At 44.7% G+C, this 25,361-nt stretch overlaps 1 protein-coding gene across 5 annotated transcripts in view; it reads left to right on the forward strand.

The window, feature by feature from the left end:
* The window catches only part of CCDC141 (coiled-coil domain containing 141), a 635,983-nt gene that overhangs the window by 285,946 nt on the left and 324,676 nt on the right, over positions 1-25,361 (forward strand). For all 5 annotated transcript variants that reach the window (XM_085645202.1, XM_085645203.1, XM_085645205.1 and 2 more), the window contains exon 5: positions 8,556-8,809. In XM_085645202.1, coding sequence (XP_085501328.1) covers positions 8,556-8,809 — 254 coding nt within the window. The remainder of the gene's footprint in view (positions 1-8,555; positions 8,810-25,361) is intronic.

The following is a 25,361-nucleotide window of genomic DNA, read 5'->3' on the forward strand; positions in this document are numbered from 1 at the left end:
AACTCCATTTGTGACTGAAGCCGGTCATGGTAATCCAGATGGTGCAGACAGTGATTACCCTACAAATGGGGCAGTGAAATGCAGAGATGTGCAGAAGGGCCATCTGATATTTTTGCCAGATGTTATACTCCACAGACCTCTATCTAAAACTGGCTCTTTATACTTCAAGACAAAAAATTATTGACCTTCATTTTGAAGATGTTATTTTTTTTATCAGCTGCTCAATGGTCACAGCATGCTTATACAAAAATGTAGACAGCCCGATGCAAGGGTTCAGATGTGGAGGCCACTACCACTGGCCTTCAACGTTAAATGAGTGTCTGAATGTATGTTTTTACTGAAAGAGTTGGGGGTGCTGCCAGAATTATTACATCAACTACTTTTTTACCCATTACATATTTAAGCCCAAAAAGTAGATTGGTTTTTTTCTTCAGATTTTGTTTATGTACTTGTTTATTGAGGAAAGTTGACGTGTATTGCTATAGGCATCTGGCTTTTGCTGAACTGAATGCAAGAATCGCAGGGGCTGCAACATTTTACAACACCTTTATGCACCGCTTGGAGCTATCCCTCAACCATCAGGCAATGGCCTGCCCAACACGTGCTAATTATTCAAAGCCTTTTGACAATCTGAGGTGTTGCAAATCAGTGCTACCTTTTACTGAGAATAGCAAACATGACATTAGTGACAACTTTTTTATATGATTTGCAAAGAGTTGCAATGCAGCAACTGCAAATCAAAAAAGACTTTGCAAACGCTGATAATCCTTAATTCTGTGTGGAAGGTCAAAGTGTAATTGAAGGCTAGGAGGCGAATAATATGTTTTCTTGTTCCCTGAGATGAAAAGTGGGGTAAACTCTGCTCCAAGGTAATAAAATCTACAAGCTTCCAAAGAGCAGCTGGAAAAGAGGAAGGACTTCAGGATGTTCTAAACTGGCGTCAGTGCTGAATAGTCTTGCTATATGTAGATCTATATTGTTTTCCCCAGAGAGAGCATATTACGACGGTTCCATGTGCCGTTAAAATTATATTCACAACATAGGCACTGGAAGTTGTAGTGCGCGGAGTGTCGCTGCACCCCCAGAAACAACCATGCTGGAGTTCAGAAGGTAAATGAGCAATAAAGATGCCTTTACATATAGTCATTATCTTGTCATGCTTGCTGTGTTCAGAGACAGAGGTGAAATGACAGGTTGTTTCTTGAGATAAATTGCTGCTTATTCCTTTAAAATGGAGACCGGTGTTTCTTTTCATTCATTTGTAAAGTGAACAATGTGACAGTCTTGCTGAGTGGGAAAGGAAAGGCTGTAGGGTGTTATTGTTTCTAACACAACAAAATGTAAATATCTGTAAATGGACTGGGCAAATATTTCAAAATATGCCAGCCATTAAGAAAGCACAAATGAAGCAGTTTTTTTGTAATTCTGAAGTGTGAGGCAAACATTTTAATAGGATCATCATTGCCAAAGACAACTTCATACAAATAGGTGAAATACTACCTTGTGACTGGTCTGATCATTTTCAAATCCCCTTCCTAATCCTAGACATGAGACCGGCTCGACAGGGTCAACCCCTAAAAGCGAAACAACTGACTCGCAACATGAGAAACCTCCACATTAACATGATAACTTCTATCACCACAAATAGACTTCAACCCCCCCCCCCAAATTTGACCAACCTTGACGATCTTTCTGAACTTTATATTAATACTTTCTCTAAGATTCTTGACTCTATTGCTCCAACACAACTCAAAAGGATCCCAGTCAAACATTCAAAGACATGGTTTAATGGTGCCCTAAACGAGGAACGGCTCAATCTAAGACTCTCTGAGAGAATCTGGAGAAACTCTCCTTCCACCACTAAGTTATCTCAATTGAGGAAAGTGGGAAGAGTCCACAATAAACACATTCGCTTGGCTAAAATCAAACACTTCAGAACTCAGCTGGATGGAGCCTAGAATAGACTGAAAAAACTCTTCGAAATCATTAAGGAACAATCTAACCAATCTTCTAACCAGAGCTCTACTCCGCTACCCCTGCTCCCTAGTGGCAATGATTTCACAGCTCACTTCGCTGACAAAACAAGGAAAATAGAGTTGGAGCTATTACCTGCCACTCCAACCTTGTTATCCATGATATCGCCTGCAGGATTAGGGGAGGTGGCAGAATCCACGCCAATATACTCACCTTTGGCCTGCTTTCTCAAAAACAACACCTCTTGGAGCAGTGTTCTCCTACCGGACCTCTCTGAGATTCTCTGCAACATGGCATCCGTCAAACCCTCCAACCACTTTGGTGATCCTCTACCCTCCAAGCTCTATAAAGATTTAATCCCAACCTTTCTCCCTCTTTGGTCTAGGATCATTCATGAATCCCTCTTACAGGGAAAGATTCCAGACTGCCTAAAAGTTGGGCAAGTTACTGCCATTCCTAAAAAGCCCAACGGGGACCTATCCGATCCTAACAATGTTCGACCTATCACCTGCAGTATGGCTTTAGCCAAAGTGCTTGAAAAATGTGTACATTCGCAGCTCTGCAACCACATTGAGAAATATCAACTCCTGGATCCTCATCAATCAGGATTCAGAGCAGGGCACAGCTCTGAAACAGCTCTAACTCACATTGTTGATGACGCTGTGAGAACCCTTGACCAAAATGTCCCTTGTCTCCTGATCCTACTAGACTTGTCCTCAGCCTTCGATACCTTAAAACATGAAACCTGATCGATCTCCTACAACATAGGATGGGACTTTCAGGCCCGGTCCTAAACTGGTTTGCCTCCTTCCTTCACAACCGCACGCAAAGGGTCAAAGTTAATCAGTCCCTTGCTGCCAATACCCCTGTCCTGATTGGAGTGCCCCAAGGTTCTACGCTATCACCCACTCTCTTTAACCTGTTTATGGAGCCTCTGGCAGTCTTTCTGAACAGAGCGAAAATTCAATACCACATGTATGCGGATGATACGCAATTGTACCCGAAGATCTCCTCGCAAGAGGACATAAAAACTTTAAATGCTGCACTTGCCCAAACTCAACAATGGTTAGCTGAGAACCATCTCCTACTAAATATAAGTTCAAAATGGAATTTCTTTTGTTCACCCCCACCTAATCACTCCGCTCCTACCCTTGACTGGATTAAACACCTAACTGCTCTGAACTGTACACCTCATGTTGTAGACTCTGCCAAATCTTTAGGTATCACCTTGATTAAAAACCTAAATATGCAAGCACACATCAGTGCTACTACTAGGGGTGCCAGTTTCCAACTCGACACACTGAAGAAAATTAAACCATTCCTACCCCCCCCCCCCGAAGATCTCAGGCCGGCGGTTCAATCTCTGATTATCCCTAGACTGGAATATGGGCTGGTGACACTAGCAGGACTTCCCAAAGCTAGCTTGGCCCCACTCAGAGCTACCTTGAATGCATCAGCCAGACTTTTAAAGGGCTCGAGGAAATTTGATCACATTTCCCCCGACTTGCTGCAGCTAAATTGGTTATCCATTTTAGGGAGAATCCGACTCAAGGTAGCTTGTCTGACGCATAAAGCCATTCACCACATACTACCTTGCAAATAAAATTGAGCTATCGGGCTCCAGCCGGAACCTCAGAAGTACATCCACTCTTCTTTTGAAACCTCCAAGATTCAAAAAGAAATAATCATACAACCGTGCGTTCACTGGTCTTGCTCCGAGAATCTGGAACTCCCTGCCATCCGAGATCAGATACAATCCATCCATGACCTCCACCAAAAAACTAGTCAAAAGGATACCAATGAACGAATGTTAACACATTGATCATGCTCGTGTGCTATGTCAAGAACAAAAACCTTGAATTATTTTCACTGCTATTCCATTATATGTGTTTGCCCTCTTTTTGGTTCAAGTACTAGATAGCTCCTTTAACTGCATTGAAATGATTTTGATTCGATTAGTTCCTTATTTCTGCTTAAACTCTTTGTGGCACATCGCACATCTTGGGTCGTTCTATTGTATGATGTTTTACTAGGAGCGCGCTATGGCACCCCCGAAACACTATACTCTTTCATTTTGAATGTTTTCCCACAGATTGTAACTTCATTCACCTGGTTTATGTTTTGTATACTTGCTGGTGCTAACTCTGTACAGCACTCTGATACCCTTTTGTTTGCGCTCTATAAAACTTTTCAAATAAAATAAATAAATCAAAATAAATCAGGACACTTTACTCAGTAATGTACAAATTACATTTATTCATTGATTTCCACACGTTGTTTGTGCGCAATATAAAACTGCGTGTCTGTGCACATTTAGTGGCCATTTCAATGAAAGAGGTGCTGTTTTGAAACTGGCACTGCACTACCACACCATACTTTAGTAATATATTTGGTACAGTGCGCTCCAAAATGCACCACCTCTACCTCACCACTTTGCTGCTGACTGGGAGAGGTTCACTTGCTGCACTTGTTTTTGTTTTGTTGCTTGGGTTTTTCACAGTCCATATGACATGGGGGAACTAACATTGATTGCAACGCCCCCGCTCTGATACTTGTTCCAGATCCACTGTTTGACAAGTCAATAGAGATGACTGTTTTTCAGGTGTAAACTAAGCCAAACTGTTAAAACCGGTTTCTTTTATTCTGTAGATTTTGAGTCGTCTATTACATGTTCAAAAGCTTGGAGCCTGTATCAAAAGCAGTACAAAACAAAACACACTTTGTCCATATTCTTACTGTGGTGCCTGTAGGGTTGCAAAAACATCCACATGAAGGAAATTGTTTTTACTTACCTGTTCTCGCCATAGCGCTTTGGCGGTCTCGTCAGGGGTATGGAAGCACTATAAAAAGGCTACCATGCAATTCAAGGCAAATGGCTGGAGTATAGGAGAAGGGGCGTCTCCGTGCCTGTTAGAATACGTTTTCTTTTCAAGATCCAAAGCTGTTAAACTTGTTGCTTGCAGATCTGATTATTTTTACTATCCCTATATCTTTAATAAATGTTAAAACGTTCATTTTATTATATTACAGGTTCTAAATCCTTCCTTTGGTTTCAGAATGTGTGTGCAGATTTTGCTAATATGGTATTATATTGATGTCTGCCATGTGATTGTGCATTCACAGTACAAGTGAAAGGCACTTAGTTGTTTTCCTTTCTTGTTTAAGCTAGACTTTCATGTGGTAGAATGTTGCTATACGTCGAGGCGGCATACTGGTTGCTCCCACTGTAGGATGTCAAGTCGAAAGCAGCTCTGAAAACCTTCGAAACATAGTCTGGTCTCACCCCAACAGCTGTTTGAGTTTCAGCTGCTACTCTTTTGTAAGGCTGGCCATTTGTTCAAGCAATGGACACTTCTAAAAATACATTCTTCCTTTATGTTACTTTAAAGAAACTCCTGCACCTGGTAAACGTATACGCACAAAGATTTGTTGGGGGAAAAAACGACTTGGATTTCTTTTTTAGAGTTGCATTAATAACCTCGGCACGAGGAAACTAATATGCACATTTGTTAAACTATAATGTGCTTATCCAAGTAAGGTAAATATTTCATGTGTTCATTGATAAACCGAATCCATCAACAGGCGCCCAGTGCCAGTCATTCAATATCAGCAATGCGTGAGCATTTTTACATCACTCTTTTTAGTCACTGCAGACATTATATAATTCGGCTGCCTTTCCTGTGCTTTCCACAAAATTGGCCAATTTCAGTATTTCTCAAAAACCTGAAAAGGAGGCCTTTGACTTCGAAAGCTATAGCCTCAAATTAAACAGCCAAGCTAGCTTCATGGCAATAGCACACTGACAACGGAAATCAAACTCTGCCCTATGGGAATATCTAATTTGTGACACCTCTCTACACAAGCTTCTGAATTTATTTTTCATAAGTAATACTTTATTTGTTTCAATTAATTAAAATGTAATGACACATAAAATGCCAGCAAAAGAACATTTTTCACCCTTAGAGATTTCGGGCAAAGTCTTGTGGATCATGAAATATCTAACGAACGCGGTAACACACAATCAATAACATGCAATTCATATGTGCAGTGTATCTTGTCAGCCCAGCTACAGAACCCCACTCGGGGCTAGGGAATGCCCATCTTATCACACACAAATCCAACTGCTTGTAGATATCTACTCAAACTAAAAATTATATAAGGGGAAGTGTCATCTTTCAGGACTCTTAGGTTTTCTTGATGTCTCCTGAACCCCATTATGTTGCATAGCGGGCAGATCCATTTCTTCCTGATCTTGTCATAGGCCGTGCAAAAGAGCAAAATATGTGTGATATTTTCGATGCTACCTCGGGTGCATAAAGTGCAAATAGACTCTTCATCGGTTTTATAGTGTGGCTCCCACTGTACGGTGAAGGCTTTGACTTGGAGAGTTCCATTACGGAACTTTAGGTACACTATTTTAGCTGGATACGGTTGAACAGTATCTAGGAACTCCTCAAAGCTGGGGCTCGGTATTACGGCAAGAAATTGCAAAGTCAACCTACCTAAGCTTGGATCGGAGTGAGCAGAGGTCAAAACATGGTCCCAATATACTTGCTTCAGGTGTTTCTTAGAGATTGGTGTTAATGGTTGTGGCTGACTCCAAAAAGAGGCTAGGCCGAGTTTGATAAGCCAAATCTCAACATATCGAAATCAAGGGAAGGGTAAAGTTGTGTCTAATTTCCGCAATTTTCTTAGGCCTTCCCCGTGATGTAGTCCATTATCTGATCCAGTAGAGTACTGGTCCCAGAACTGCAATGTGCTCTATCTGTGTGATGTTTAGATCATGGTACCTAGGTATTAATGGTGTCCACAAAGGCAAGCCTAATAAATAGGCTTGCAATATGGATTGAGTGGGGTCCAGAACACTGATCTAGGTAATTTGATCAATCTATTGTCCTTAAAAAAAAATTTAACAACTCTCTTTGAGTTTCAATCGCGGTAACTACACGTTGCATCTTAAAACATCAAGTAAGGGAAGTAGGGCCAAAGTAATTTTGGGGCCAGTAAAGAATATTACGAACCAACCTATGTACTACTAGGTCAGTTGGTAAAATTATGAATCATAATGGGTGAGAATCCCACCTGCCTCAATAATATTAATGAGGTTGGTTGCAAACTATGACTCACCTTAATGAGAGGCCATCAAAGGGATGGTGGCCTGCTGGAGTCAGAAAACTACCAGCTCCTTGATTGCGTTTAAATAAAACAACATTTTTTTATGCAAACCATTTCCCTTAAAGGAAATGGAGCTGATTTAAAAATAATTTTTGTTTGTTTTGTTTGAGATTTGGCAGTGGTCTTGTGCAATAAGTACATCTAAAAAAACGAATTTTTACGGTCCCAAATGCCAAATCGGAGTGTTTGCGACTGTGGAAATGCTTAGTAAATCTGACCTCTAGTTTCTGTTTTTTTACCAGTTGCGAACGAAGGTGTTACAGAGAAACCATGCCTTTTAGTTAACTTAGGACCTGTTAATAGTGCTGCGAGGAGTAGTAAATAAATGTGTACTCACAAAAGAACAAGAAATATATTTCCATTCATTAAATACAACAAAATGCTGGATATACTCTCTAAAAACGGGTAAAATAAACTTAAAGTAATTGAGCAAGATCAAAAAATGTTGTGTCATATGTTCAATACATGAAGCACAGTATAGGTTTTATGTTTGAAAGAAATTGGAAGTCTGGTAATTCAGGCTTGATTCTTATGCCCCAATTCACACAAAAAATCAGAAATGACATTACTTCGGACTTTTTGGTAATTCCTAAAGTACTCTCCTGGGAACTTGTAACTGTCAATCAAATTTCTGGATTTTCTGTTTCAGGCCAAATTGCTGCCAGGCCAGGTCCTCCCGGGACCGTAAATAAGCATCCTGGGACTGGTTTTGGGGTATCAGCTCTCATCAGCCAGGATAGCCTGAAACTGGTGATATGGCAAGCACAGGACCCATGTCTGAGCACACTCTTCCCAATTAGTGTAGTAAATGCAAAAAGAACAGATGATGGACGGAATGCTGAACAAATAAAACATTGACCTACAGTCACAGATCTGGGTTAAATCCATCGTTTTGTGCTCGCCATGCCATTCCAGTTTGTACCCAGCCATATGCAAATCAGTCTTGACCCTGCGCCCCGCATGTTTCTAGCTAAGCCCGACTGGTGGGTTCTGCCATGGTGGGGTGCATACCTTAGCCAGCTAGGCACCCCACTTCTAACAACATGTATTGGTGCGCTGCTTTGCACTTTTGTACCCACATTTGCACTGACCTTTGGAAATGTCGCTTGAGCATCAGGGAGGTCACTGCGGATGTCGTTTTTGGAGCTGACGGTTTGTTGGTGCAAAAGTCATAGCAAGACTAACCAGCATGCAATGCGGCCCTATTTCTGACAGGACAATGGTGATTCATCAATTCTGTGAGAGATTTGTGTGTGTGCATTCGGACTTTTTTCTGTGAATTGTCAGTATTATAAAACAACTAAAAACTGCCACACAGAAAGTCGAGCTATAATCAGTTACTAATGTCATGAGCTTCAGGGTTCATTTTTGATTAAAAGTGGAAATGTCCCATTGTTTTCTTGCAGTTCTGCTCGAAAGATCCTTAGCCCTGCTGAACAAAAGCCGAGAACTAACTGAGTTTATCGAAGAGTTTAAATCTGTCTGGCCGGTCCTAACCCCCGAGATTACCCAGGGAGCCCGTAGCAGCTGCGTGAAGATCGACAGCCTCCTGGAGTTGCTGCAGGACAGACGGCGACAACTGGACAAGCACCTGAAGCAACAACGGCACGAGCTCGAGCAGGCGCTTCAGATCTGCCACTGGCACCAGGAAGAAGAGCGGGTAAGCATGTGGAGAGGATGTGACGTCAAATGAGAGACTTGTTTTTGTGAACAGGGGTATGACGCGCCAGACGCACTCTATTTCCCTTCTTTTTGCGTGCACATAATTAATGCGCACCCCTCGCTGTCCAAGTTTTGTCTCTTATGGAATTTCGAACAAGATGAGTGAGTGAAACGTTTTTCAGAATACAAAACATTGACCACCAGAGGGCGCGATTGTATACCTAACGTAAATATCGGGCAAGTGGCAAAAGGAGTCAGTCCTGCTCACTTCAGGGATACATTTCTAACGGAGATAGAAATTTTAACATAATTTATCACGGACTGCTACATTTTTATTTTAGTCGCTAATTGCTTCTTTCCTGTTTAAGTGAAACGCCTTTTAAACGTGATCAGGGCGTTGCAAACTCTCCAAATACAGCAAGACCAAATTTGCTTGAGTTCCTAGACATCCCAGTTTATAACCTTAATAGCAGAAAGAAAACGGGCAGTAAATTTGTAAATGAAGTGTTATACCGAATCTGAACATTTGTTTTTAGGCAGGAAACAAATACATAATAACCCAAACTGAGCATCCATTACGGAATCATCATTTAAATGAGCAAAGACAAATTGTAGATGAATTTATTAGATTGAATTCCACGCATGATCGTATGTTCTGCATATGTTGCTGTTGACAAATAATGTGCTATACATTTGTTTTGAAGTACAGCTCTCCAAAATATAGATATGCTTGTCTTCAATGTAAAGCTTTCTTCTCGAAGACAGCTGAGTAGATTTTCAACATGTGTTTTTTTTTTGTTGCGCCCTCTCCTAAATGGCACAGTGGCCTTAACCGGCTGATTCTCAGGCTCTTTTGGGAATTTCATCCAGGCCCTGTAGAACTCGGCTGCTACACCTACATCTATATTTTTTTTAAATGGACATTCCTCTCTCCGCATCTCTCACATTACTCCAATAAGCCTACCATCTTCAGACATGTCTGAAAGAACAGATAGACGCAGCACCCCTTCCACCTGTGTCAAACAGAGGCTTTCTAAAATCACAGCAGTAGATTACACCAGTGCTTAATTTTGTAAATAAATAAATAAGTAGCAGGGCTCTCGTGAGGGAGGTCTCTGCAGCTTGCACCCCACATTGCTTCTGGTAGCGCTGTCTATGACAGTACCAACACAACTACTCACACTCACACTCCTACCAGTGTGACAATTCGAACTATTTCAAGCTACCAAAGCTATTAGAACGGCTTGAGCGGAAGGTAATAGCCAATTTTAATTTATATTAAATTACCAGTTACGTGCTGTGGTCATCTCTGAATTATAAAGACAGCGCCACCTTTTGATAGACTGTCACAAGTGCTGGTGTTGATAATTATGTGCCGATGCTGAGCAACGGAAACCACTGGCTCAAATTAAGCACGGGATGGCACATATGTTGAGAATGCTCTGGCACAGTCCTATTTTGCCTCACCTGGTCAGTCAGAATCCCGGCGCAGTGGCGTAGCTTAGTCACCGAGTTTCCGTGGGTGTGAATCTCAAATTTCCAAACTAAAAAAGCGGTGGGCTGCTGGATGTAGGAGTGAGATGGTCAAGGTTCGGGATGGACTGTTTCTATGAGGAAGAGGGTCAGGAAGGACTTGCATTATATGTGCCTATGTCTGGAGTGGCACAGTAGGTGAAAAATTATAGTTTGAAATGCCACCCTGAACGATTGCCACATGTTAGACTATTTGCAAGCATTCATCCCATCAACATTTAGGTGTTTGATTGCCAGTAGTATGCCTGGAAACCTGAGTCTAGCTCAGCTTTCCAAGCTTATATTACTGCCAATGTTTGTGAATTCCAAAAAGTGGTACAGTTGCTCCCAGTCAAGGAGTGCTTCTACGGATGCAGATTTACTACTTTGTTGGAAAATCAGTAACTGTAACTATTTATGTTTCTGATTAAAAAAATAACAAGTTAAATGCTCCTAGTGAAATGAGAACAATGTGGAAAAACTGACATAGACACAGCAGACCCGACTCAGGGTCCCCAGACTCAACTACCAAGCCAAGAATGCGTTTGGAAGGTGTTATAGACCAAACACACATCTCCCCCAAAGCTACGCCTCGCCCGTCCCACCAGACCTGGAAGTTGTCCTTGGTGTTGGAAAACGAAGCAGTATCTGTTAGGCCTGCACAAATAACATGACTTCATTTGTCCTTCACTGGGAACCAAACACCCTTTTGTAGCGCCTGACTCTCAGAGGGTAGCGTTGCAGAGCAGTCTGAGGCTTGCTCAAGGGAGGTGGTATAGGCTAGTTATCGCCATCACAGGTGCGCAGCAATAACACTCAATAATTGATTGTCCAGTCTGTACTTTGCTTTAAAAAAAAGTAAGAGTACATTTATTAAACACACACGACTCAATACTATGCACCAATTTACAAATATACAAAAGCTGTTGGAATTACTTTGTGACATTGCATAACATCTTCAACCCCTCCCGCAGGGGGGTGGGGTCTAGTGCCACCACTCCCATGTATGCACATCATCTTGCCCCCAAATGCAGGTAGTTGTACATAACCGGGAGCGAGGGCCCTGCGCACACTCGCACCATCCCAGTGGCGACCCACCCCATTACCTCAACAAGCATTTAAAATAAGCATCCCTGCCCTGGTGACACATAATCCTGACCGAGCCTTTCCCACAGACCATACAGGATAACCTCTACATCTTAGGGGCTAACAGTCTGGATTGTTCTTCACCTAAGCGCAGCAGCAAGAATACATGTTTTAGCATCACTTTAGAATGACAGTACTCATCACATTTGTTTGTTATTAGAATGTGTTGCAATTACAGCCCCTAAAGGCATCACAGATTAACTCACAGGATTAAGCATAGACAGCCCTGACACCTCAGCACGAATGTCGAGCAACATAACCCCATTTGACTTATGACATCACCTAATACAGGTACTCCACATTACACATGTATTTCACATTACACACGTGACTTTCAGTCCCTCTGAAAGAAATAACATGGGTAAATGCATTACAGGTGTACTTACACCTCTTCACCTTCAGGGGATGCCCTCCTCCGGACATCCTCAACTCAGCATTTCACTCATTGAGGCAGTCCCTAAAGCACCCCCAGCTGAAGAACAAAAGTTCCAGCTATGGGGATGCAGATGACTCCTTGCTGAGCCATTTAGGGGTTATTCTTCTTAGTCCACATGAGTCTTAGGGAGGGACTTCTCTACATGCTAGGGGAAGTCTGCTCTTCTCCAGCAGCTCCCCCTGCACCTTTGCACACGTGTGGTGGTCACACCGTCCTCCTGGGGCCATAACAAGTAGAGGAAACGCTGTTTGCCCTTGCAGGCCGGTCATGGCCTGCAAGGCATTATGGGGACTCTTGCATATTCTAGTAGCGGCTCCCCCGCTGCTCCGGGGAGAGCCGAGCTGTTGTTCTTGCTGGTGCTTAGCACCTCATTCCTTCCTTGGTGAGGGGCCCGGTCCCACCCAGACCCCCAGATGAGTGTATGCGGCTCGGGGAGCCCACCCCCTGCCTCTCTGCTGATTGGTCGGGGGCCCTCCTTTTGCTTTCAGGGTCCCGGTCCCACCCGGGACCCCCACATGCCACTGCATTGGAGGGCTGCCCGGGGACCCCACCCCCGGCTGCCCCGCCGGCTCCCCGCCCGGCCAGCACACTCGTGTGTTGCCGTGGGAGCCGGCATATCTCTTCTGGTCTGTCCGCTCCTGCCGGCAGACACGGAGCTTCCGCCGGGTCCGTTCGGACCTCCCCGGCCTCCTCCTCTTCGGGGCCCGGGGATGGGGTCCCAGGCCCCTAGGCCACCTTCAGGGGTGGGTGCGACAGCACACCCTGGCTTGGAATTGCTCTCTTCGGTACCCGGAGATGGGGTCCTGGGTCACCCCCTCGGCATGGGGCTTACCGGGGCCTGGAGTTGGGATCCCGGGCCCGCCCCCTTCTGAGGTCTTCACTGGGAGCGCGACTGTAGCTTCTCCTGCGAGGTGGGTTTGCACGATGGCACACCCACCTCCATCCACAGTCCGTGGAGGCCAGGGTGGGCTCCTGGCAACCCGCCAGGGGTCATCTTCACGGGGAGCGCGATGGCGCTCCCCGGCTTTATCTTCTCCCTCGAGGGGAAGCACGACGGCGCTCCCCCTCGTCCCTTGGCTTCAGGGGGCCAGGGTGGGCTCCTGGCACCCTCGCTTTGGGGATCAGTTCACGGGGAGCGACGGCACTCCCCGGCTTTCTCTTCTTGTTGGGGGCAGCCCCCGGGACCTAACCTACCCTGGGGGACATCATGGACTGGCGGCGGAGCGCCATGCACTTCGTCGTCGGTCCTTCCAGAGGTCAAATGTCGCCTACCTTCTGGGGGGTATTTCTCAGCCCCCAGGGGTCCGATCTTGGTTATCTTGGCCTCTTCTTGCTCCTGGTGGCACTCCCCAGCCACTGTGAGTACTCTCTTTCACCCTCTGGGTCTCACAGATGGTGGATTCAGCAGGAAGCTGTCTTCACTGGCTCCCTGCGCCAGCCTTTCGCCTGGCTCTCCTCCTGGGCCTCTCTTCTCCCTGCGCAGAGGTCCCTGCTTCTGCGCACTGGTCCTGGTCTCTTCTCCTGGCGCTGTTCAGGATCCTGGGACAGTCAACTGCCCATTGCGCCAGGCTCCAGCACCAGTCTTCCTCAGCAGACCATACCCCGGAGAGAGCTTCTCTTCCTGTGCAAACACTTTTAAAGAATTGGGGAGGGGGCTGGCTGGACGTCTCTGTTTGCCCTATCACACAGGGACACATCACTTCTCTGCCCCTGCTCCCTCCTTCCTGCCCAGGCCTCTGAGTTGGTTCAAGATGGCGTCGTCCAGGGTCTCCTGCCACACGGTCTCTGAAAAAGATCCTTCCCCCCCAGTGCTGCCTTCTCCCTTGTGCAGACTGGTGCCTGGCACACAATGACAGCTGCTAATGGATGAGACTGTAGCTCCACCCATCTTCTCTTCCTGGGAGAGGAGGCCTTAGCTCTTGGAAGAAAGGTTATCAATCCATCCAGCTGAGGTCAGCCCTCAGCCTGGGTCTGGTCATGGCTGGCTCAGAGAAATATGACAGATCTGGATGACCCAAAAGCAGTACAAATATGACTTTGGACTCTGCAGAATACTTCTTCTCACAACCGTTACAGTGGACTTTAGTGCGTGTCTGGAATTTGTAGGCCTTAGTAAAGTGACACTAGCCCATGGGCACCACTTCCCAATGGGGGAATAATGAAGTGAAAAATACAGTAAAACACACTGACTTTCCCTGGCATGTTTCTTCCCTGTGTATAAAGCCTATTTCATGTCACCACCCAATTCTGCAAAAGTCCTGTCACACCAGTCTATCTGCACCTGCTCCTTGGCTGCGCACACCAGGAATCTCCCATGCGCAGCCCCTACCCGTGTGCACACGCATGTACACATGTGTCTGCATGTAACCAGCCCGGTGCCCCTTACTCCAGCTGCTGCTCAGCGGCCTAGTCAAGCTAGGGGGACACCAGTAAAATCCACATGAAGTCTCTTTCATCATGAGTTCACTGGGGTTGAGTCTCAACTTATGAGGGTCTCCCCCAGTAAAAGTTCAACAAATAGGTGCCCGAAAAGCAAAAAAACGGGCGGCCCAGAGTATCAGGACCACCTTCTAACACTTGGGAACTCATGACAGCAGTCAAGTATGAAACAACGACCTGGAGTCCCTGCCCAGGATCACTTCTATGTATTTTCACTGCTCACACTCTTCTTCATTGCTGCTACAGGCAGCCTTAATGGAAGAGTTGTCAAACTGGGGCATGTAGGCAGGGCTCCATATTTCCATTCCTCGTATTTCACAAATTATTTTATCATTCCCATGGAGAAAACCTGAGTACATCAGATTATATCACTATATAGACAGACATTTATTAAAAGTGATTGTTTTTAAGCATGAACTTAGAACCATTAATGGCTCTCTCTCTCCCCCCCCCCCACCCACCGAGAATGCCTAGCGATCTCAGAGGCAAGTCAGTTGTCACATTAACCCTGCACGTGGTCTAGAGTCTAATTATAGATAGAGGCATATTAAAGTCTGTTGAACAAACATAAGAGGTGCATGTACAATACACATCCTGAACGTAAGTATTTAAGAGTGCTCTCACATGTGATAATAAAGAAAAAGGAGGGTCTCTGAAATAAAATGCTTGCTTAGGGTCACACAATTTGGGCAAGTAGGGAAGCCGATATTGACTCCACATTATCTGGTTCAACAAATTTGAAACTCAGCCACCAGATGTATATCTCTGACTCCATCTCCTGTTTTATATTAAATGTCACTGTTTTGTCTTTTATTCTTCGTGTACAATGAGAAAAATAACTGACACAGACATAGCAGACCTGTCTCAGGGCCTCCAGACCCAACTACCAAACCATGAATGCATTCATTTGGGGGTTGTCATACCCCCCGAAAGCTATGCCCCTGCATTTCCTTCAACAATATCGTTGATAGCAACTTTTGTGACTCGAGCAAGTGCCTAATCTTAGTGGCCACTATGTCTCTGCCTCCACTGGTCACATCACAACATAGTTAAGATGACATCAGAAAAGAGAGCCAGTACGGTAGCAAATTCTCCAATCTACTTATGACAAACAGCACTTTGAAGTCATAAACTGTGTTTTGGTTATGGCTAATGTATATACACAAGTATGTAAAGAGTACCATAAATAATGTTATAGGTTACTATTGCAAGCATCCTGCAAATGAATCTGGGATATTGTATAATCATTACTTAGCCCACTTCATTCAGAAATCCAACATCTCTCCATGTTCCTCTCTGATGTCTAACATATACGGAAATATCTCTGTAAGATTTATCACATAGAGTAACTCTGTGGCTTTAACTGCAAGTAGATATTCCTCCAACAATGCATTGTCGCCGCAACGATTGCACCAGTGTTTCAAGTGCAAGCGTATAGATCTGGAGCAACAGTGGGTACCCTTTCCTCATGCCCTTTTGCATGTCCCATTTGGCTGACATCATGCCATTGATCCTGATGTGCTCAGTTGACCGTGAGTATAGAAGTACAACAAAATGTATGCATTTCTGACCTAAACCTTATTGGAGTAAAGTTTCAAGCATACGCTGCCATTCCACCATGTCAAATGCTTTATCTGCATCTATACTTTATATTCCATGTAGGACATTTGTATGTTGCATTTCCTCCAGCGGAAGGATTGACCACCTAATCTTAATTGTTGTGTTGCGCTTCGGTTTGAAACTCGACTGATCCATATGTATCCATGTAAGAATATAAACTTAGCCAGTTATTCCACCAGTATTTTACCCAGTATTGTATTGACCACATTTAACATGAACAATGGGCGAGAGGACTGGCAATCTGACAAGTCCTTCTCAAGTTTGGAGAGTACTACTACCACAGCTTCTCTTCTGGGTGGGGGCACCAACCAAAGTCTAGTGGCTTATGGTAAACAGCAAGCAAACTAGAGTCAGAGTAAGTTTGTAAAATTCAGTGGGGATGCAGTGTTTCCCTCGGGGTACCTGAATTTTCATGCAGTATTGCCCATTGAACCTCATGTATTATAAATAGGGCTCCCGGTTTTATGGTATTTATTTTTTTGCCATTTCCGTCTGTATTTATCCATATTTATTTTTTGGGCATTTTTTCTGTATTTATCCGCATTTATTTTTGCCACAAGCAAAAGACGACCCTACAGCTGGTATTTTTCCACATTTATTTCAGTTAAAAAAAACACATGTGCAACTGCTTGTACACGGACACAAGAGCTGAGGGAACAACAAACTAAATGGCAACTAACGCAAAGCACACCGATCACAATGCAAAAGGGCCACCACAAGCCCCCCCCACCCACATGAGGAATTATATGCAATTCACACACCCATGCATCAAAATAGGCTTACAAACAACCACACACGAGTAAGGGCGCAAAATCCAGCTGTTTAAAACAAAATAGAAACCAACGGTCTTTAATTTGATAGCGCATGGAGGCAAAGGAAAGCACAAATGCAGTGTGCCTGAATCAGCACACTGAAGCCTAACCTGCTGATATGCCAGTTCTCTGTTCAGAGCCCAGCACTGTTGCCGTAATGCCATTCTAGCAGATGGCTCAGCAAGTTTAGTGGTGGTTTCTGACATATCGTAAGCTCAAATGTCAGCAGTCACCTTAGTCTTTCATCTATCAAAGGATGGTAAAATTAAAGCCATAACGCTGGTTTGTGTTGCATTTGTTTTTTCAGAGGGGCTGCTAATTTTTACAATGAGTACAGTGTCCAACATGTCTCTTTATCGCGTTTTAATATTTCATTAACCCGACTGCGTGCAGGCTTTCAGCAAGGTCTCAAAAGCTGTGGTGCTGTCATCACGTCACTTCAGGAAAGTGTATCTTTTTAAGTTCAGAGTCGTACAAAGCTTTCAACATGCAAACACAACTATTTAAAAGCACAGCTCGCAGAATACAATGGACACTCCCTGAGCTGCAGTTATCCTAATCCTTCGGCTCAATGAAGGTTAATTGCCGAATCAAAACCCCCTGGTGCTGCCTGTTCATACGTGGTGGGGGGGTCGGATCCAGAGCCCGAGGCTGCAGCAGGACAGACAGTGTCAAAAGCAGCAATCAAGGGGTCGCCATTAATCTGCCCCCTGACTTCACAGAAATACATTTATCTTGTGAAATGGTGACGGCCTGGCGCAGAGCTCACTGGAGCGGCGGAGCCCTGGAGATGCCCAATTCAAAAGAAGAGCTGGGGCAGCAACAAAAGGAACAGAGGTGTGGCAACTCTGGGCTAAGCACGGCAGCGCGGCAAACTTTACTAGTATTTTGCCGTTTCTAAATATAAATACAGACAAAGGAAACATAGTTTCCCGTCTGTATTTATATGTAAAAATCCGTATAAACGGAAAACCGGGAGCCCTAATTATAAATGGTCCACCTTTCTCATCTTTGACTGACTTGTGGAAAGGTCTTCCTCACTTAACAGGCCCCCTACTGTGGTACTGTAAAATTCGGAACCGTGTAGGTGGCATGGTCCCACCATGCCAATTTTTGTATCAGCGAACCACAAATGAGTAACGCGGTATGTATGAGTGTTTTCGGCATGTTTCACTAATGAATTCACCGTGCATACGATACCACATATTGAACCCTTTGGGTTCCATTTTAGAACAGTAGCCATTTTGTGGTTGCCCTCACATAGGCTGCGCACAAAGGCCCTGCCTAGGCCTAAAAGGACACGTACACCTTCTGTGACTTCTCTCTGACCTGTGCAAACTGACTCCGCTGCCCGAGGTCAATCCTGTCCGGCCGGTTCCTTTTCTCGCGGCCTAATGTGATTAGCATCAGGGCTCGACCCATCATAAAGTCCTTCTTCGCACACGATCTCTGACTAAGCTATTTCACACCTGACTCTGTTTCCTACTTTATGGCTTGTTTTACGAGCAGGAGGTGCCCGTTTTATTGGGGTCCGCTGTTATCTGATTAGAGTTCTGAGCCTTGCTGGGTGCAATGACTGTATGCTTAATGAACTGAAATGTGGGATTGTCATTATGGCTCTGCTGTTCCTTTGAAACTAAAATATGTGAATCACCACTTGTAAAACAGGGGCGGTGTTGCCCCCAAAGCGTAATTTTGTGTATATAAGTAAAGACTGGTTTTTGGTTCAGGAGCAGTCTGCTGAGAACATACATCGTGGTGTACTTCTCGGATACCTGGGATTGGTCTGCAGCCAATAAATACAATCTTTGATTTCATCTAGAAGACTCTGTGTTTCTGTGGGTCTGAAACAGGAAGAATCCGAAGTCTTAGGGTGTGTTCCCCTGCACCGCTGGGTTTTAAAAACCCAGTACTTCAGTTGGCGCCCAACGTCGGGCGATGTCAGTGGTACCGGTCCAAGCCAGAGGTTCGTGAGGAGCTTCGTGTGGAAATTCCGGAGGAAGGCCGCCACTTCATCGACCCCTGCATGTCGACGTGGTCCGAAAGTCTTTTCTGCGAGGTACTCCGCGTCCCGCGGCTACGAAGGACTGCTGCCCTGATTAATCGCCCTGTTTTGGACCCTTGACGATTTGGTAGAGCGAAACAATTGAGAGAGTCTTCTGGTGAAGTCATCGATACCTCAGTTAAGTATAAGTGGAGCGTCTCCCAGTTTGTTTGGTATCCTTCGGGATTTTGGTATCCTTCGGGATCGCTTTGATTTGGGTCTTGCAAGTGCCAAAGCCAGAGGACTCGTGTATTCACGAGACTATCGTATTCGATAATCCTTTGAAGTTTGAAACTAGACTAGTGAGCGAAGATGCCTGGTTCTAGTATATTTGGAAATTTGTTTTGTTTTGGTTGTAAAAGGGATTCCCGATTGGAGGATTCGTGTCCGGTTCCTCCAATTGGAACTCCTACTTATGAGCTTTATGTGAAACATGGCGTGGGCCCCATTACGTATAATGAAGTATGGGTCCGATACAACAGGAAGGATGGTGTTTTAAAATGGCCCCAAAATGGTAGTTTCGACACAGAAATCCTAGATAACCTAGAAGTTAAATTATTCAAGAAGAAAGCCCGGCCGGCGATGTTTGATTCTTTCCGCCTATGGCGAAAGGAAGCCAAACAAAAGGAAATTAAATTAGCAAAGAGGAATAAAAGAGAGAGAGGTATGTCGATAATGCAAGCAGCTGTGCAGTTTAAAGATAATGAAGAGGACCAAATGAATGAGCGGTTGCACAGGCAACGCAAACTAGTCATTGATAAATGTTACCCAGCTTTGCCACCCCTTCAACAAGATGAGTCAAAAGAGAAAGAGAAAGATCCCCTAATGTCACACTTGCTAAGCTCGCCACCCCCGTATGCGCAAAATGCTACAGCGCATCCGCAACCCTTAAATGTCCAGCCTCTAGCTAATGCACCGCAAGCTTTCCCGCAGCCGCTAGCTCCTCCTCAGCCGGCTCCTGTCCCGGTATCACAGCCTTCCCAAGGGATACCGATTTTGCTACCTACCACCCCTGCACTCCCTGCGACTTTACCTAACACATCAGCTGCCTCTCTTGGTGCCCTACCTGTTACTACTCCTGCATCTGTATCTACACCCGTTTTTCTTCCCTCTGTTTTTCCCCCGGTTCTTGCCTCAACTTCTATTTCTGCACGACAACGAATAGCTAGTGCAGTCACTAGTCTTATATCACCCCTCTTTGGGTCGTCTAGTACGACCCCTGGTCCACAACGTAAGCAGTTACGTAGTCAAATACCTGGTTCTAGAGAGAAAGAAGAACTGGACCGCATGGCACGTAGATGGATTGTTTATCCTTCTAGATATGATGTAGAGTCTGTTGTGAATGTTTTTCGTCAGTGGGAAGCACCACAACAGAGGTACGTTTTTGAGAAAATGTGTGAAATCCTATGTGAAGAATTGGAAGATAATGATCTAGACTCCAACCCACAAGAGTTGTGTCAAGTGAATTTGGAAAAGGTACGATTGTGGGTTCTGATGTTGAGAAAGCAGTAGCGACACTGCTGTCTTTCAGGAATGGGGATTGTCAGCAGTCGTTGTTTGAACAGGAATTCCCTGAAGGGAAACAGGTAAAAGCGCGACAATACCCGATGCGTGAGGTTCCTCCAGTCTGGAGACCTGGGGATGCACAGGCTAATCCACCTGTTCTGCGACATTTTCAACGTGTTTGGGTACATGTTCCCTGGAAACGATCTGAAGTTTTAGCTCTTAAGCAGACTTTGCCTGACCCCCGTAAGAACCCTGCAGGATATTATAAGGAGTTATCACAGACTGCAGAATCGTGTGTCATGAACCTAGCTGACGTAGATATGTTGTTCGGGAATGTTGTTCCACAGCCTTTGTGGGGATTGATTCGTAATGCAGATCATGCTGCACAACTAGGTGACACATGGGCTAATATCATTATTGCAGACAATAGACAGGTTGGTGGTGCCAAGCCTGAGCCCGCGGTAGCAGAACTCCCTGGTAGAATAATTAATTATATGAAAACTCTAATGCCTGCAATACGTGTAAATTGGGATAAATTATCCGCATGCAAACAAAAGAAAGATGAAACAGTGTCCGATTTCTTCACCAGGTTTGAAGAAACATTTATCGACCACAGTGGTCAGGACATGAGTACAGAAGGTGGCCAACGGTTATTTGTTGATAAATTTGTGCATAATTTGCTTCCAGAGTTGTGTAAAAAATTAAAAGATTCGGAGAGTTCTTGGGCCGTTTCCTCTTCAGCGCAAATATTGGCTACTGCACAGTATTACGAAAATAGGGATAAAGATGAGAAGGATAGAACAGACAAGAAAACGAAAGAGTTGAAAACGAAGGTTCTTTTACAGCAGGCTTATCCGCCAGGTGAAGGTCAGAATAATTATAGACAAACCCAGGGTATCTATCAGCAACCCCAACAGTTTCAGAATAATCAGCAAATGTATGGGTATTATCAACCGCGTGTCCCTATCGGTCCCAATCAGTGTTCGTATTGCAAGGAGGAAGGTCATTTTAAAAATAATTGTCTCAGATTGTTGCAGCGCACGAATAATGCTTATGGCGCAAGAGGTAGAGGTGGCCAGCAAGCCCCAAGAGGTAGAGGGCGTGGAAATGCTCCCCAGAACGCGCGTCCTCTTCCGCCTCAAAATACGATGAATAGTTTTGATCAGCAAGCCAATGCAACTGGCAAGACAGCTCAGTACTATAATAATGACTATTATGCAGAGGATGATAATACGGAAGGTAATGATTACTAGGACAGCCATAGACAGAGAGAGGGAGTTGTTTCAGTGCCAGTGGATCAGAGCGGACCGTATGTTAAGGTGACTACAGCGGGTGTAACAGAGCCCTTTCTGCTGGACACTGGTGCTGCAAAGAGTTCTATTATGCGCTCAAAACTCCCTGGCGCGCCTTTGTCTGGCGAAATGAATGTTTCAGTAGGTTTTTCTGGCGCCCCGGTTAGGAACCCGATCTCAAGTCCTATGGCCCTTTCTGTTGGACCTTGTGAGCTGAAAGCACCCCTCATCCTAACGACAGGATGTGGTGAAAACCTGTTAGGATTGGATCTGCTAAAGAGATTACATGCGACATTATATTGTTCCCCCTCGGGAGTACAACTTACGCTGGGTAAGGAAGTGATTTCTCCCATGTATTTGTCAAAGAATAAACTACCAGCTGAATTGTCGTCTCTTCCTGATGCCCTTTGGGCCACTGGCCCTAATGATGTGGGCCTCTTGGAAATACCGCCGTATGTTGTCACTTTGAAAGCCAATGTTAAATTGCCACGCATTCCCCAGTACAAGATCTCTAAGGAAGGTGAAAAAGCGTTGTTAGCAATTATCTATGATTTAATTGAAAAGGATGTAATTGAAGAGACAAGAGGCAACGTTTGTAATAGTCCGGTTTTGCCTGTTTTAAAACGTACTGACCCTTCTCAGCCACCTGTTTACTGGTTTGTGATCGATCTTAGAGAGGTCAATAAGGTAGTTGTGCCACAGTTTCCAGTCGTCCCTGATATAACTGCCTTGTTGACTATGATCCCAGCTTCCGCTGCTTGGTTCTCAGTGATTGATTTAAAGAATGCTTTCTTTAGTATCCCGATTGCAGAGGAGAGCAGGGATATTTTTGGCTTTTGTTTAGGAGGTCGAAGCTTCCGTTTTAAATGCGCTCCACAGGGCTACTGTGAAAGTCCATCAATATACAGTCAGGCTTTAAAAACGCAGCTTGATGCCCTTGTTTTACCTAGTGGTGCTACCCTTATCCAGTATGTTGACGATTTACTAATCGCCGCGGATACTGAGGAGATTTGTAAAGGAGCTACATCATCATTGTTGCGTCATTTGTCTGCCTTTCATCACAAAGTGTCTCTCTCTAAGCTGCAATATTGTCGACAAGAAGTGACCTATTTAGGTCATCTCTTCTCGAAGGAGGGAAGGAAGTTGACCCCAGAAAGAATCCAAGCCATTGCACAATTAAGTGTGCCAAGGAAAAAGAGAGAAGTGCGTGCTTTCTTGGGCATTACTTCATACTGTAGGCACTGGATCCCGAGTTTTTCTTTGCTGGCAAAACCATTGCTAGCATTAACATATAAAGATATACCGAATCCTGTCCCATGGTCTGAGTGGAGTGTCAGAAAAGTTTTTGGGAATTACGCAAGGCATTATGTTCAGCTCCTGTGTTGGGTACCCCCGACTATAGTAAGCCTTTTACCTTGTATGTTTATGAAAAGGACGGTTGCGCATTGTCAGTGCTAACACAGCCTTTTGGAGACAGACCGCACCCATGCGCGTATTTTTCGTCGACTTTGGACCCTGTAGCGAGGGCATTGCCAAGTTGTTTAAGAGCCACAGTGGCAGCAGCTGTGTCTATTCGACAGTATGCTGGATTAGTGATGAATAACACATTGATTGTAATGGTTCCTCATGCAGTGGACACATTGTTAAACAGGACCAAGACACAGCATTTAACTAATGCTCGATTGTCAAGTTACGAGTTGACGCTGCTAGCGAGTCATGTGCACATAAAGAGGTGCAATACGTTGAATCCAGCCACATTATTGTCAATTTCGGCAGACACAGATGAGGTTGAACAGCATGATTGTCTGTTCAGAACAGAAGAAGAAACAAAAGGGAGAGTGGATCTTAAGGATACTCCCCTGGTTGAATGTGATGGTACTTTATGGGTGGATGGTTCATGCTTTAAGCTTCCGAATGGTGATACGACTGCCGCGTATGCTGTCACGACTTTGCACACGATTGTTGAAACTGCACGCGTACCACATAATTCAGCCCAAGCAGCAGAATTATTTGCACTTACAAGAGCATGCGTGTTGTCGAAAGGAATGAAAGTGAACATATATACTGACAGTCAGTATGCTTTTGGTGTGGCCCATAGTTTTGGGCGTTTGTGGAAAGAACGTGGTTTCCTGACTTCGCATGGAGCTAAGATTCAGAATGGTCAGTTAGTGAATGATCTCCTTGAGTCACTGACCTTGCCGCTACAAGTCGCGATTGTGAAATGCAGTGCACACAAGAAGGTTACCGATGATGTTGGGCGTGGTAATGCATTTGCTGACGAAACCGCGAAAGAAACTGCAAAAGATGTGACAACTGGAATGTATGTTGCAGGCCCTGCAAGATGGGTTGGTGATGTTGGAATGTGTGAAGACACGGTAGAGAGTGTGAAGTCTCTTCAAGCTGAAGCCACAGAGAAAGAATTGAGTATGTGGAAAGAGAGTAAGGGTAAATTAGATGAAAACGGTTGTTGGGTTGATTTGTCAGAACACCGGCGATGGTTGTTACCTGATGCATATGTGCTTCCAGTGGTTACGATGGCACATGGAATGGCACATATCAGTGTGAAAGGGATTTGTAAGTTGTTGGCTCCAGTATGGCAGAATGCTGGAATCCCTAAATGTGCAGAGAATGTGGTCAAAAATTGCATGGTATGTCTGAAATACAATCCGGGTAGGGGAACCCCAACTCCACCTGGTCATTTTGCGCCCCCATCATATCCCTTAGAGGTTCTGCAACTAGACTTCATCCACATGGAAAGATGCAACAATTTGAAATATGTACTGGTTGTTGTTTGTGCTTTTTCAAGATGGATAGAAGCATATCCCCTAAAAGACAATACGGCCTTATCCACAGCTAAAGCCCTTGTCAAAGAATTTTTCCCTAGGTTCGGAATGCCAAGGATGGTATGGAGTTCTAACGGCAGTGAATTTGTGGGTCGAGTGATGAAGGATGTGTGTGAGGGACTAGGCATTAAGCAGAAGTTCCACGCTGCAAATCACCCCCAATCAGCCGGATTAGTAGAGTGCTATAATGGCACCTTGAAACTTAAGTTGGCCAAAATTCAGGCGAGCTCCGGTCTTAAATGGCCTGACGCTCTGCCCTTAGCACTCCTATCAACAAGAATGACTGTGCATTCACGAGTGGGACTTAGTCCGTATGAAATTGTGTTTGGCCGTCCGGCCAATGTATGGGGAGTGCCAAGGCCGACAAAGTTCAGTGAAATCGAATATCCAGTACTGCTTGATTACCTGTATGAATTGACGGCTAAATTGCGTGTCTTACACCAACAGGTTCACGATACTCTGCCCCAGGTCTCTGAAGCTCCAGGACACCCTATTAATCCTGGAACGTGGGTGCTGATTAAGAATTTTCAACGTACAAAAAATGATGAGCCCCGTTGGATCGACCCCCACCTAGTCCTGCTATCGACAAGATCAGCGGTTCGAGTGAAAGGGAAAAAGAATTGGATACACGGAATACATTGCAAAAGGATCCCTTTGCCCCTACCGTATGATCGGTGGGTCCAGGAGGAGATCGCTGACTCCGAGGCTGAAACTGTGCCTCGTTTTGTGCCTTTTAGCGATGCACGTGTAAAGGGAACAATCACAGAACAAGAAAGTGACGACATTCTGCAAGAAGCTACATCGCCATCAATTCGATTGGACACCACAGAGCCTGAACTCTTGTTTCAAGACCAGACAGTACCTGGGAAAAACAGGTACAATTTGAGGCCAAGGACTATG

Source organism: Triturus cristatus, chromosome 3_1 (genome assembly GCF_964204655.1).
Source record: "Triturus cristatus chromosome 3_1, aTriCri1.1, whole genome shotgun sequence".
Classification (NCBI taxonomy): domain Eukaryota; kingdom Metazoa; phylum Chordata; class Amphibia; order Caudata; family Salamandridae; genus Triturus; species Triturus cristatus.